The 14,962-nt window shown below is 46.3% G+C and overlaps 1 protein-coding gene across 3 annotated transcripts in view; it reads right to left on the bottom strand.

The window, feature by feature from the left end:
- plxnb1b (plexin b1b) overlaps positions 1–14,962 on the bottom strand; it is a 128,362-nt gene that overhangs the window by 28,664 nt on the left and 84,736 nt on the right. For all 3 annotated transcript variants that reach the window (XM_037766287.1, XM_037766306.1, XM_037766297.1), the window contains 5 exons: positions 12,739–12,871; positions 9,287–9,443; positions 5,935–6,043; positions 4,549–4,657; positions 369–1,328 (listed from right to left, as the gene is read on the bottom strand). In XM_037766287.1, coding sequence (XP_037622215.1) covers positions 369–1,328; positions 4,549–4,657; positions 5,935–6,043; positions 9,287–9,443; positions 12,739–12,871 — 1,468 coding nt within the window. The remainder of the gene's footprint in view (positions 1–368; positions 1,329–4,548; positions 4,658–5,934; positions 6,044–9,286; positions 9,444–12,738; positions 12,872–14,962) is intronic.

The following is a 14,962-nucleotide window of genomic DNA, read 5'->3' as shown; positions in this document are numbered from 1 at the left end:
AGAAGAGGAGGAGGAGGAGGAGGAGGAGGAGAGAGGAGGAAGAAGAGGAGGAGGAGGAGGAAGAAGAGGAGGAGGAGGAAGAGGAGGAGGAGGAGGAGGAAGAGGAGGAGGAGGAGGAGGAGGAGGAAAAGGAGGAGGAGGAGGAGGAGGAAAAGGAGGAGGAGGAGGAGGAGGAGGAGGAAGAGGAGGAGGAGGAGGAGGAAGAAGAGGAGGAGGAGGAGGAGGAGGAGGAGGAGGAGGAGGAAGAGGAGGAGGAGGAGGAGGAGGAGGAAAAGGAGGAGGAGGAGGAGGAGGAGGAGGAAAAGGAGGAGGAGGAGGAGGAGGAGGAGGAGGAGGAAGAGGAGGAGGAGAGAGTCTGTTGAACTCACCGGGAGGAAGGCGTCAGCTGGGTCATACTGGTAGTCCAGCTCTGAGTCAGCATCCAGCAGGTGGGGGAAGGACGGGGGGGCGTGGTCGACCTCACCGTCACCTGACAACACGGTGGCAGCGGAAAACGTGGCGGTGTCGTTTTCTGACTGGACGGCGCTCTCAGCGTGGACGTCTACTTCCTCTTTTGGCCAGAGGATCACCTCGGGGGCGGGGCTTCCTGCTTCAGTCTGGGAGTCTTGAGCGGGCATCAGGGTGGGGGTCTGGGTCGGGTCCAGGTAGAGGGAGGGCTCGTCGTCGTCGAGGTCGCCCACGGAGAACGGCGTGGGCAGCGGGAAGCCAGACGAGGCCGGGGTGGGAGGCTCCGCCAGGCTCAAAGCTCCCTCGGCTTCCTGGGTGTCGCCGGGGGGCGACGCCGTCACCACCTCCAGGGGGGAGGTGTCCGGTTCACGGGGCGGGATGATCAGAGGCACCACGGGGTCCAGATCTCCACCGTCAGCCAGGGTGACAGGCACCACCTCCATGGCGACGGTGGGCGTGACCGCGGCACCGTCGGCGACACTTTGGGTGTCAACTAAAAGCTCTCCTGCTTCCTCCTTCCCGGTGGTGACCTGTGGGGGCGGAGGGGGAGCGGCTGCTGGCGTGGTGGATGGTTGGGTGCTGGGGGGCTGAGGGGGCAGGGTGGTGGGCGGGGCGGTCGGCTCCAGGCTGGTGGTGGTCGCGGGTGGCGTGGTGGGAGCAGGAGCGGTGGTTGGCTCCTGAGTGGTTGCCACAGTGACGGGGGCTGTTGTTGTTGTTGTTGTTGTTGTAGCGATAGTTGTTGATGATGTTGTTGTTGTGATTGTGGTTGTCATGGCGCTGGTTGTCATGGCGCTGGTTGTCAGGGCAGCCGTTGTGGTCGTGGCTGTCGTGATGACTTTAATAGGCTTGGTTGTGGGAGGAGCTGAGGTGGGGAGTTTAAACTGGAGGAGGAGGAGGAGGAGGAGGAGGAGGAGGACATGGGGAAACAGAAATAAAACAAATGGACAAAAAGGAAATATGGAATAACTCAACTTAAATGTGATGTTAAACACATGACCTGCTGGTATTGTTGCTCATGACACATGCACAGCGATGGTTTCTGTTAATGTGGGCTTGTTTATGAGACACAACAAAACATGTCTGGGCTCTGTGAACGTATGTAAACATAAATAATAATCATATCTAAACAGGAACACTTTCACCAGTTATTTACTTACCAGGTTCTTCTGAATCATAAACTACTGGAGCAGTCGGAGCAAGCCGACCAACTTCAAGAGCTTTTATTTTGAAAAAACATCACAACTGAAGCATTTTTTGTTTGGTACCCGATTTATCCTCCAACCTAAAGGACGGGTCCGTCTGTGTCCCTTTACGTTTTTTTGCAAATAAAAACGCACAATCAGCCGTTAGCCGTTTGTATGTATACTCCTGTGTTCTGAGAGGAAAATATTGTTTTTGTGAATGGAGTCTGGTGGCTTTGAAGAGAGCATAGATAACGGCTTCAGTTCCCCGTCATAAAGGGCTGTCTGACAGCGAGGTATTTTAGCCACCTATAAAATTCAATATCAGATTAAGTGTACGCTATATTTAGAATATTTTCACCCCATTACCTGGCTGTCAGACAGCCCTTTACCATCAGACAGTCCTTTACCATCAGACAGTCCTTTACCATCAGACAGCCCTTTACCATCAGACAGTCCTTTACCATCAGACAGCCCTTTACCATCAGACAGCCCTTTACCATCAGACAATCCTTTACCATCAGACAGCCCTTTACCATCAGACAGTCCTTTACCATCAGACAGCCCTTTACCATCAGACAGTCCTTTACCATCAGACAGCCCTTTACCATCAGACAGCCCTTTACCATCAGACAGCCCTTTACCATCAGACAGTCCTTTACCATCAGACAGCCCTTTACCATCAGACAGTCCTTTACCATCAGACAGCCCTTTACCATCAGACAGTCCTTTACCATCAGACAGCCCTTTACCATCAGACAGTCCTTTACCATCAGACAGCCCTTTACCATCAGACAGCCCTTTACCATCAGACAGTCCTTTACCATCAGACAGTCCTTTACCATCAGACAGCCCTTTACCATCAGACAGCCCTTTCTGACGGGAGACTGAAGCCGTTATCTATGCTCTCTTCAAAGCCACCAGACTCCATTCACAAAAACAGTGATTTTCCCTCTCAGAACACAGGAGAGTTGCTGGTCTACCGCTGCATCCATCGCTTAGTTAGTTTGTGTGACTTTCTGTTCTGAACTAACGTGGCGTCCACAGCAGCACGATGCCGAGCTTCCTGCCGGTACTCCTGCCTGCTTCTACAAACTGGGAGCACGCCGACCGCCATCTAAGTTACTGTATTAATACACTGACTATAAGGATGTATATATATATATATATATATAAACTGTATTAATACACTGACTATAAGGATGTATATATATATATATATATATATAAACTGTATTAATACACTGACTATAAGGATGTATATATATATATATATATATATAAACTGTATTAATACACTGACTATAAGGATGTATATATATATATATATATAAACTGTATTAATACACTGACTATAAGGATGTATATATATATATATATATATATAAACTGTATTAATACACTGACTATAAGGATGTATATATATATATATATATATATAAACTGTATTAATACACTGACTATAAGGATGTATATATATATATATAAACTGTATTAATACACTGACTATAAGGATGTATATATATATATAAACTGTATTAATACACTGACTATAAGGATGTATATATATATATAAACTGTATTAATACACTGACTATAAGGATGTATATATATATATAAACTGTATTAATACACTGACTATAAGGATGTATATATATATAAACTGTATTAATACACTGACTATAAGGATGTATATATATATATAAACTGTATTAATACACTGACTATAAGGATGTATATATATATATAAACTGTATTAATACACTGACTATAAGGATGTATATATATATATAAACTGTATTAATACACTGACTATAAGGATATATATATATATATAAACTGTATTAATACACTGACTATAAGGATGTATATATATATATATATATATATAAACTGTATTAATACACCGACTATAAGGATGTATATATATATATATATATATATAAACTGTATTAATACACCGACTATAAGGATGTATATATATATATATATATATAAACTGTATTAATACACCGACTATAAGGATGTATATATATATATATATATATATATAAACTGTATTAATACACTGACTATAAGGATGTATATATATATATAAACTGTATTAATACACTGACTATAAGGATGTATATATATATATAAACTGTATTAATACACTGACTATAAGGATGTATATATATATATATATATAAACTGTATTAATACACCGACTATAAGGATGTATATATATATATATATATATATAAACTGTATTAATACACCGACTATAAGGATGTATATATATATATATATATATAAACTGTATTAATACACCGACTATAAGGATGTATATATATATATATATATATATAAACTGTATTAATACACTGACTATAAGGATGTATATATATATATATATATATAAACTGTATTAATACACTGACTATAAGGATGTATATATATATATAAACTGTATTAATACACTGACTATAAGGATGTATATATATATACTGGACATGTAGCAGTGTCATCATGCAGAAACCTACGTCAGGTCACCATGTGGGGAAAAAGTTTTTAGAAGGACTTGAAGGGAAAATAACATTTTGACGCTAAAACATACTTTGAATATATGAGGATTTTACATGCGTCTTTGAGTTCTCTAAAAGCGCTATATAAGTTTAATTTATTATTATTAATATATGAGGAACACCAGGGGGAAGCTACAGGATAAAGAGGAGACATTGTGTATTAATGATGTAATTGATGTTTTACTGACAGGTATCCTGTGTGTGGAGGAGATTCACGCCGCTGGCTCGTTGTGTGATCAACTTACAATAAAACACCTTCACCAGAGAACCTGAATACATGGAGAGTCTCCACTTTCTACAACAGCGGCGGTTACTGGGTTTATTTCATTATACGATCTGTCTGAGTCACTTACATGTTGGTTGTAGATGATCACGCCCTCCTCACAGGTGGGCTTGTGGGTACACAAGTGCTGGTGGACACACCAGTTACATCCCCATCGGCTCAGAACACAACCACGGCAACTACACACAGAAATAACACAATGTACAGATCAGATACAGGAAATATGAATGATAATAATAATAATAATAATAATAATAATAATGATGATAACACGTGGAATGACATGGCAGCAAGGTGACAAAAGTGGGTATGAAGAGAAAGGTGGAGAGAGGTCTGAAGCTTTTTATCTGGAAGTGGGAGAAGGGAGGAGCATGGAGAGACATACAGTAAGTATTTGAATTATAACAGCCTCTCAGTACTTTAATATTGACATTTGGCCAGGAGCTGCAGCCAATGAGAGCGTGAGACACGGGTTGATGGTAAACCTGGAGGAGGAGGGGTCGCCTGTAACAACAGGAACTGACTGGATGTGATGCATTTACTACAGGGGCAAAGTTGTTGTTGCACCGAGAGGAATAAAGAGTAAAAAAGAGCGTGGAAACAGGCTGTTTTATACAACATCAGCAACGTGTCTGATCACGTCATGGACCGTGGATTTCTCTCGTGTGTTTTCGTAACAAAACGTAGTCTGCAGACCTCATCGGGGATTCCTCCTGTTAGAGATCTAGTAGTGTTTGACTTCCTGTCTCCGGTCAGTCATGTAGTGTGAAAAACACGACGACTTAAAGACTCCTGATTACAAGACATGAGGTTGTGTAGCGAGAACAGTCAGAGATCTGATGACTTTGAGAGTCTTGTAGTGTGAACTTAGTTTGATACGACTACTGACATGGCTACGTTACGTTATGTTGTTGTTGTTTGCTGATGCCCGACAACAGATGGAAGTGTTACAGGCAGCCTTATATAGAGTTTAGGGGAGTCAATTATACCGATGCTCAAATCTCACGGTCGTGCTCATCAACAGGAGTCATTCATCAGCCTGAAGTCTGTGCAGAAACAAGGGTTTAGTGAGTCCCAACTTGGAACAGACAAACGAGAAAATGTCACTGAAAAATGTTTAGGATAAAAATATAAAAAGCACGAGGCCCAACGTCTTCCACCTCTCGTATGATGGAGATCCATCCTGAACACAGTGTTACAGTTAAACTCAGGCTCACGAGGAGCACAGCGGAGCCGTGTGATGAGTATGAGTAGAGATGGAAAGACTACTGAGAGAGAGAGTGAGAGGGGCTGGAGTCAGACGTCTGCAGCCTTCATGGGTTGAAGATATATTTTAGGATGCATGGAAACAGACATAAGACAGACGGGACAAAGAATGAACAGGGTGCACCATGGGAAAACAACAGCCTCAGACAGAGAATAAGACTTGGTTATCAGGTGAGGAGAGTTAACTCACGGCATGCTGCCAGACAGCTGCTTCACGGCCGTACAGTCGTAGAAGGTGAAATCCCTCGCTGTCACGGTGACGTCGACAAAACGAAGAGACAGGGTGATTGTGACAGAGTCTGAGGAGGACAAAACACAGAGAGAGGAAGACGGCATGAGGAAGAGCTGAAAATAACATCGTGTCTCATCGGAGCGCTGCGCCGGGCGGACACAGCTCTGACAATATTTGGCCAGGATTATCGTCTCCGCTGCAGAAAGTCTGGGATGAGTGTGATGCTTCTCAAAACACAGCGAGGGAACGTGGGAGAAGGTTTGGTCCAGACAGCCCAAACACAGAGGAGAGGCCCTAATAGAAACCATGTGGATGGAGGGAGATCCATCCTCAGACATAAACAGGACACGACTTCTATCCAACTCAACGCCCAGCATGTTTTAAAGCTGCATGAGGCTACGCTGCACGAGAGGCCACGCTGCATGAGGCCACGCTGCATGAGGCCACGCTGCATGAGGCTACGCTGCACGAGAGGCTACGCTGCACGAGAGGCCACGCTGCACGAGAGGCCACGCTGTATGAGGCCACGCTGCACGAGAGGCCACGCTGCATGAGGCCACGCTGCACGAGAGGCCACGCTGTACGAGGCCACGCTGCACGAGAGGCCACGCTGCATGAGGCCACGCTGCACGAGGCCACGCTGCACGAGGCCACGCTGCACGAGGCCACGCTGCACGAGAGGCCACGCTGTACGAGGCCACGCTGCACGAGAGGCCACGCTGCACGAGAGGCCACGCTGTACGAGGCCACGCTGCACGAGAGGCCACGCTGTACGAGGCCACGCTGCACGAGAGGCCACGCTGTACGAGGCCACGCTGCATGAGAGGCCACGCTGTACGACGCTACGCTGCATGAGAGGCCACGCTGCACGAGAGGCCACGCTGTACGAGGCCACGCTGCATGAGAGGCCACGCTGTACGACGCTACGCTGCATGAGAGGCCACGCTGCACGAGAGGCCACGCTGTACGAGGCCACGCTGCATGAGAGGCCACGCTGTACGAGGCCACGCTGCATGAGAGGCCACGCTGTACGAGGCCACGCTGCATGAGAGGCCACGCTGTACGAGGCCACGCTGCATGAGAGGCCACGCTGTACGAGGCCACGCTGCACGAGAGGCCACGCTGTACGAGGCCACGCTGCATGAGAGGCCACGCTGTACGAGGCTACGCTGCACGAGGCTACGCTGCATGAGGCTGCTGTACGCTGCATGAGGCTACGCTGCATGAGGCTGCTGTACGCTGCACGAGGCTACGCTGCACGAGGCCACGCTGCATGAGGCCACGCTGCACGAGGCTACGCTGCATGAGGCTGCTGTACGCTGCATGAGGCTGCTGTACGCTGCATGAGGCTGCTGTACGCTGCACGAGGCTACGCTGCACGAGGCCACGCTGCACGAGGCCACGCTGCATGAGGCTGCTGTACGCTGCACGAGGCCACGCTGCACGAGGCCACGCTGCACGAGGCTACGCTGCATGAGGCTACGCTGCATGAGGCTGCTGTACGCTGCATGAGGCCACGCTGCACGAGGCTACGCTGCACAAGGCCACGCTGCACGAGGCCACGCTGCATGAGTTCTGAGAGGTAAGGTTACTGTTTTTGTGAATGGAGTCTGGTGGCTTTGAAGAGAGCGATATAACGGCTTCAGTTCCCCGTCAGAGAGGGCTGATGGCTGATGGCTGATGTCTAACGGTGAGGTAAAGCGGCTGTGGACGGGAGCAGCAGTAAAACAGATATTTTAGCCACCTAAAAGTAACATAAAAATCAATATCAGTTTAAATATACGCTATATTTATAATATTTCCCCCGCTATCAGACAGCCCTCTCTGACGGGGAACTGAAGCCGTTATCTATGATCCATTTCAGTCCATTTCATCTATCGTTTTGGTTGTTTACAAAAAACATTATTTATGTTTTATTTATTTTGAATTTCTTTTAATATTTTTTCACATTCCAATTCAAATGTCTGACTGTTCTTTATTCTTAATGCTCTCTGAAAGGCTGTACTTGCATTAATATGCTATTATATTAACATTATATCAGTGACATAGAAGGTCTTCAAAATGACAATAATATTGTTTACTGCAGTCATTTATTTATTTATTTCAATATACCTCCAAACATAAAGTAGGAGTTCAGAAGCTCTGTTTAAAGAGGACCTATTGTGTTTGTTTTCAGGTTCATACCTGTATTTTGGGTTTCTACTAGAACATGTTTGATGCTTTAATGTTCATTATTCTTCTCACAGTGTCCTCCTTTTACCTTCTTTTGATTGGTCAAACTAACCAAACTCTTTGGACTCTGCTCCAGCTCCGCTCTAACTAGCTTTGTTTGAGGGCGTGTCAAACTAGCTGCTAGGCAGGTGTTACGCAAATGTGTTACTTGGTGACATCACCACGTTACGGAAGAAAAGGCGGGACTTCGAGCTCGGTGTTTCAGGCAGTTTAGGAGCAGCGTTTCTGTGGGGGAGAGGAACTCGTGGACTTTGGGCTTTAGAACTTTGCAGAACTTTGACATGCACTAAAAACTCTATAACACACTAAACTTTAGTGACTAAAGGAAAGAGAAAAATCACAACAGCTCCTCTTTAACAGGCGGCAGTCAGGTGAGAATCTGATCTTCAACTTTAAAGCAACAGTTGCCCAAACAAACCTTCAGTCTTTTCTATTTGTTATGAAGTGAGCGCTGGCACTAACCCTCTCTAAGTAGAGCTAAGCCACAGCTAGATCCTTAAAAGCAGCCTGTGTGTCCATATCTCAGTAAACCCCCCAGGCTGATCTCTCCCTGAGCCCCGCACCCTGAGAACTACAACAAGCTGCAGGACTCAGGAATGCAGCCATGGGAACCAGCATCTGTGTGTGTGTGTGTGTGTGTGTGTGTGTGTGATACACATAAATCATGTGAATGTTGGGGTGAGTGTGACCTCTGTTGAGGCTTCAATTTATATTTACAAGCCCTTTAAATCGTCTTTCATCATCGCCACCGACGATAACAAACAGCCCTCTCATCACCACACTAAACAATCACCCAAAACTAGACAAACCAGAGCCGATATCAGAGCACAGAATCTGTACATGACATACATGTACGGGGCGTTGTACGCTTTAAAATACAGATTACTCCCCGCTGTGTAAGCTGGTTTAGGGGAATGGATTGGGTTAGCCTAGATTCATGGACACAGGTATTGAACTGTATGGAACAGAGATTAATCTCATTACAGGATGCAGCCAAATCCTCCAGTTGCAAAGTTGAAAAGTTCAGACCAGTAATTAAAGTCCAGCTTGGTCAGGTCTGGGGGTTAACAGCACTCACCCTGCCCCGGAGGCACCCTGGGGACGCGGCCGGCGTCGGGAGAATGGCAGGTGACCCCGGTGTCGGTGACGACGGCGGGACTGTGGCTGTCCTGGAAGAAGCAGGAGTAGGACTCGTCCTTCTCCAACACTGGAAGCCCGGGGACCGACAGAGACACCTGACGAAAGACAAAACATCCACACTGATTCACACTTCAGGCAGAGCTCCTGAACCTCATCGGGGCCATGATGGCAGACTGTTTTAGACCTGAATCACATCTAAACCACATTTATACAAACACAGCTCAGAGAGGACAGATCAGAGATTATATATTATATTATATCATATTCTTATTCTTCTATTATATATTCTTTTTGCACAAACACATAAGACTGCATAAAAAACACATAATGAAGAGTAAGAAATGTTGTCAGGAGAAGTCAAGAGGCCACGGGCTTTTATAACCGAGCTCCCCTCTCCTTAAAGGGATAGTTCAGGTGTTTCTCAGTGGGGTTGTATGAGCTTCTTTTCCATAGTCAGTGTGTTACCTACAGTAGATGTTCTTCTCCATAGTCAGTGTGTTACCTACAGTAGATGTTCTTCTCCATAGTCAGTGTGTTACCTACAGTAGATGTTCTTCTCCATAGTCAGTGTGTTACCTACAGTAGATGTTCTTTTCCATAGTCAGTGTGTTACCTACAGTAGATGTTCTTCTCCATAGTCAGTGTATTACCTACAGTAGATGTTCTTCTCCATAGTCAGTGTGTTACCTACAGTAGATGTTCTTCTCCATAGTCAGTGTGTTACCTACAGTAGATGAAAGTCAGCACGCCTCCAGTTTAGAGAAACAGACAGGAGTTACTGCACGGGAGTAAAGTAATGTCCTGCTGTGGACGGGGGGGGGGGGGGCAGCTAAACAGATTCTAGACACCTAAAAGAATCAATATCAGTTTAAATGTACTCTATATTTAGAATATTTCTGCCGCGTCACCTCGCTGTGAGACAGCCCTTTCTGACGGGGAACTGAAGCCGTTATCTATGCTCTCTTCAAAGCCACCAGACTCCATTGAAAAAAACCTTAATTTCCCTCTCAGATCAGAGGAGCTGCTGGTCTACCACTGCCTCGACCAGTCAGTTTGTTTGTGTTATTGTGTGACTTTGGTGAATCTGAACTAACCAAAGTCACACAATAACACAAACTAACTAATCATTTGGCGAGAGCATAGATGGATACAACGGTTTCAGTTCCACGTCGGAAAGGCTTGTCTGACGGTGAGGTGAAGCTGAATATGAATTTGGGAATTCAATCCGACATCCAGCAGCAGACCGGTGGAGCGTGAACAACAGCACAACGATCCCAAATGGACAGAAATGTCTACATTACTGAGTCCACATCTGCACCGTTACAGAGGACACTGAAGGTCACAATGACAGAAAGTGATTCAACTGTCTGAACCTGATCTGCTCACTAGTTAATGTCAATGTGGAATCATTTGATTTGAAAGCTAAACTGGAGTCCTCTGCTGCAGGAACATGAATCATACTGATCAAACTCCTTCAGTTATTATCATCCATCACCTGCAACCGATATCCCGTTAGGGGTCGCGGAGGGGCTGGAGCCGATCCCAGCTGACATTGGGTGAAGGACAGGTCTCCAGCCTATCACAGGGCTGACATGTAGAGACAGACGACCATTCACACATCCATTCACACCTACGGGACATTTAGAGTCAACAATGAACCTGCATGTCTTTGGACTGTGGGAGGAAACCTGAGCACCTGGAGAAAACCCATGCTAACACGGGGACACAGAAGGACCCCAAGCCGGATTCAAACCTGCGCCCCTCTTGCTGTGAGAGCCAGTGCTAACCACTTCACCACTTCACCACCGTGCAGCCCTCATGGATTATCATCCTGGACTATGATGCAACACTGTGTACGTATCTGTGGCTCTGCTGCTATCCACAGGCACCATCTTCCCCACAGCTGACTGATACTGTTCTTCTTCTTCTTCTTCTCTCCGGCACCAGGACGTGACGGGACAGGACTCTGATCCCTATCTTCTCCTGACACTTAACAAAGTCACATATCCAACACAAACACACACACAGTACCCTCAGCCAGCGTACAGTAGAGCTCCCAGCTCAGCTGATAGGGGAGGGATGGCGAGGTGATGTGTGGGCCTCAGATTTATGGTGTTTTTGGTATGTGGTATGTGACTGTTGGGGCATGTACAGGCAGGATGTGAGCGTGGACGTCCTGCACCAACAGTACAGCCTCTGTGCTTTCTGTATTCAAACTATTCTGGAGAAAAGGCCCGCATGCTTCTCTTCATCTGGAGTCAACAGAAACCACAAAAGATCTTTATCTTAATCCTCCCTGAAGGAAAAAACACACCGCTGCCGAACGCCATCAAAACAAACGCCACTATTATTTTCTATGTACACCCCCCACACCGGCGGCGGCTAGACACTTCTTCTCTGCTCCCGTAGCAGCTCTTCTTCTTCTCTGCTCCCGTAGCAGCTCTTCTTCTTCTCTGCTCCCGTGGCAGCTCTTCTTCTTCTCTGCTCCCGTGGCAGCTCTTCTTCTTCTCTGCTCCCGTAGCAGCTCTTCTTCTTCTCTGCTCCAGTAGCAGCTCTTCTTCTTCTCTGCTCCCGTGGCAGCTCTTCTTCTTCTCTGCTCCCGTAGCAGCTCTTCTTCTTCTCTGCTCCCGTAGCAGCTCTTCTTCTTCTCTGCTCCCGTAGCAGCTCTTCTTCTTCTCTGCTCCAGTAGCAGCTCTTCTTCTTCTCTGCTCCCGTGGCAGCTCTTCTTCTTCTCTGCTCCCGTGGCAGCTCTTCTTCTTCTCTGCTCCAGTAGCAGCTCTTCTTCTTCTCTGCTCCCGTAGCAGCTCTTCTTCTTCTCTGCTCCCGTGGCAGCTCTTCTTCTTCTCTGCTCCAGTAGCAGCTCTTCTTCTTCTCTGCTCCCGTGGCAGCTCTTCTTCTTCTCTGCTCCAGTAGCAGCTCTTCTTCTTCTCTGCTCCCGTGGCAGCTCTTCTTCTTCTCTGCTCCAGTAGCAGCTCTTCTTCTTCTCTGCTCCCGTGGCAGCTCTTCTTCTTCTCTGCTCCAGTAGCAGCTCTTCTTCTTCTCTGCTCCCGTGGCAGCTCTTCTTCTTCTCTGCTCCAGTAGCAGCTCTTCTTCTTCTCTGCTCCAGTAGCAGCTCTTCTTCTCCCTCACATTGAAGTAGTGGGCGTCCACACATGATTTAAAGTGAATGCAGAGGTTGAAGAAGTTGTACTGTAGTAAAGGTACTAATAACCCAGTGTGAATATACCCTACATGCTTCCTATTGGTTTTGGGGGCAGCAGTTGTCGCGCTCTGCGGCGGCCGTCGTGTTTTCAGCCATAAATCCTTTGCGAGGATGTGCACAGACGGGTAGATGTACAGTACGTCAGCTGCTTTGCTGCTGGACTTTCTGTAACCGTGTTGCAGACTCACCGTCCTGCTCTGCTCCCTGCTGACGTTGGAGGGGTTGAGGTCCTGGACGGCCAGACACTGCTGCTCCATGTCAAAGCTCCACAGCCACTGACCCGGCTGCTTCCCACGAACACACTCCGACTGCAACACACACCTGCAGAGAAAACACACACTCTTACATCATGTACACTGTCATCACTGTGTGTTGTGAACTAAAGTAAAACACTGAACTCTCTGTTGAACTGTATTAATGACAGTGGCTGTCACAACATGTCCTTCCTTTAAATGACGGTTAAAGTGAATGCATCATGTTTGGTACGTCGTGCACGACTACTGTTTCAGTCTCAAGCTTCTTATTTCAAACCAACTGTAAAACATCTGGGGTGACATTTGACAGCTGTTTGAAATTTGATAAACAGATTGACTCTTTTTCCAGCTTCGTCTTCTGGCTGAAGTAAAGCTCTTCCTCAATCGGCACCATCTGGAGAAGGCAGTTCACACCTTTATTAGCTGGAAACTTGATTATTGAGATGCTCTGTATGTTGGTCTCAACCAGTCTTCCCTCGCGCGCCTCCAACTGGTGCAAAATGCTGCTGCTCGCCTTTAACCAACACTTCCAATCCCCGTACTTTACTCACTCTGTTGGCTTCCAGTTGGCTTTAGGATCCATTTGAAGCTTTTGATGTTTGTTTGTTAAAGCCGTTAACGGCCTCACCCCGCCTTATTGGTCCGAGATTTTAACTCTCCGCGAGCATAACGGGGCTTTGCGGTCATCTGGTCAACCTTCTCTAGAAGTCCCGAGGTGGAGGTAGAAGCTGTGGGGTGATCGCTGCTCCTAAACTCTGGAACCAGTTCCCCCTGATATACACACTATCACTGACCTGCAGTAGTGCTCTTTAAATCTAAGCTCACTTGTTTTATTTAGATTGGCTTTAATACCTCATAGTGCTGTGACATTTTCCCTATGCTTTTTATATGTTGTGTTTTTATTCCTGTTACTTCCTGATGTTAATGTGAAGCACTTTGGGTACCTTTGGGTTGTTGTAAAGGGAAATACAAGTACATGTCGATATAGACACTTAAACTTGAATCATGAAAATGACCTTCAGTATATTCTGCAAATCCATAAATCACACTGTGACTGTAAACCAACTCCTTCCTGCTCCTAAAACGATCTAATGTGAGGAGTCAGAGTGGGAAACCAGTTGATGTGAAGTGAAATATAGAAACAGGACTGTTATGGAGGCCGGACAGACTGGAGGGAAATGAAAGAAGGAGTAATGATGTGAAGAGAGGAGCAGAGAGGGAAACATCCAGGTGAGAGGGAGGAGGGAGGCCAGGTGTTGAGGCAGAGCAGAGAGGAGACACAGATGGGATGGAGAGGTAGATTTCTTTCATCAGAATCAGACACAATCCCAGCAGAGCAAACTCAGGGATGACTCAGCAAAAACACTTCATAAACTACCAGGAGAGCCAGCAGCGAGATGTCAGCACACAACTTTCTACTTCAGTAATACTCTTTGAACTAAACCTGCATCACTGAAAACAAACATCTCATTTATAACGTATAAAGCAACAACAGAATAATAATCAATACTGTTTATGATAAATCTGAAAATGTCAAACTTTAGATCAGAATGTGATTCTTCCTCTACAAATGAAAAGTCACAATCATAAGCATTAAAGCCTGGTTTATGGTCGCCGTAGTGAGGCCGGCGCGTGTGCCAGAAAATGATGTCATTGTGGTTTTCGCGTGGTGCGCGAAGGCTCACTTGTCACGGTGCTTAAATAATAAATCGTACACCAACAACTTGGCAAAAAAAAAAAAATTAACAGGAATTACAATTCAGAAAATTGAATCGATGGGCCCCATTGTCACCGAAGCATATTGCAACCAAGAACGCGCTGAGCATAAACGCCTCTGCTCGTAGCGTGCACGCCATCTACTGAGGCCCGCCCTGCGATGTCTCGGGCAAGTATAAAAAAGCTTAAGGGGCTGGGAGTTCTTTGGAGACGCTGTGTTTTATTCAGCTGAGGAGCTTCGGTTGCATCCGGTTGCTATGATACGGAATATTCACGGAAGTAAACATGTCGGCACGAAGTAGAGAACTTTTCTCTGGATGAAGGGAAGGCTGAGGCTCGTAGGGAGAGAGGACGGACCCGCTGGTCGATGTGGGTTCATGATATTTTGTGGTGAGTACGATCGTTTGGTTCAGATTCCGATTCCACATCTTTATTATCTCAC

This window comes from Sebastes umbrosus, chromosome 1 (genome assembly GCF_015220745.1).
Source record: "Sebastes umbrosus isolate fSebUmb1 chromosome 1, fSebUmb1.pri, whole genome shotgun sequence".
NCBI classification, from domain to species: Eukaryota; Metazoa; Chordata; class Actinopteri; order Perciformes; family Sebastidae; genus Sebastes; species Sebastes umbrosus.
Note: the sequence above shows the minus strand (reverse complement) of the source record. Positions and strands in the feature narration are given on the sequence as shown.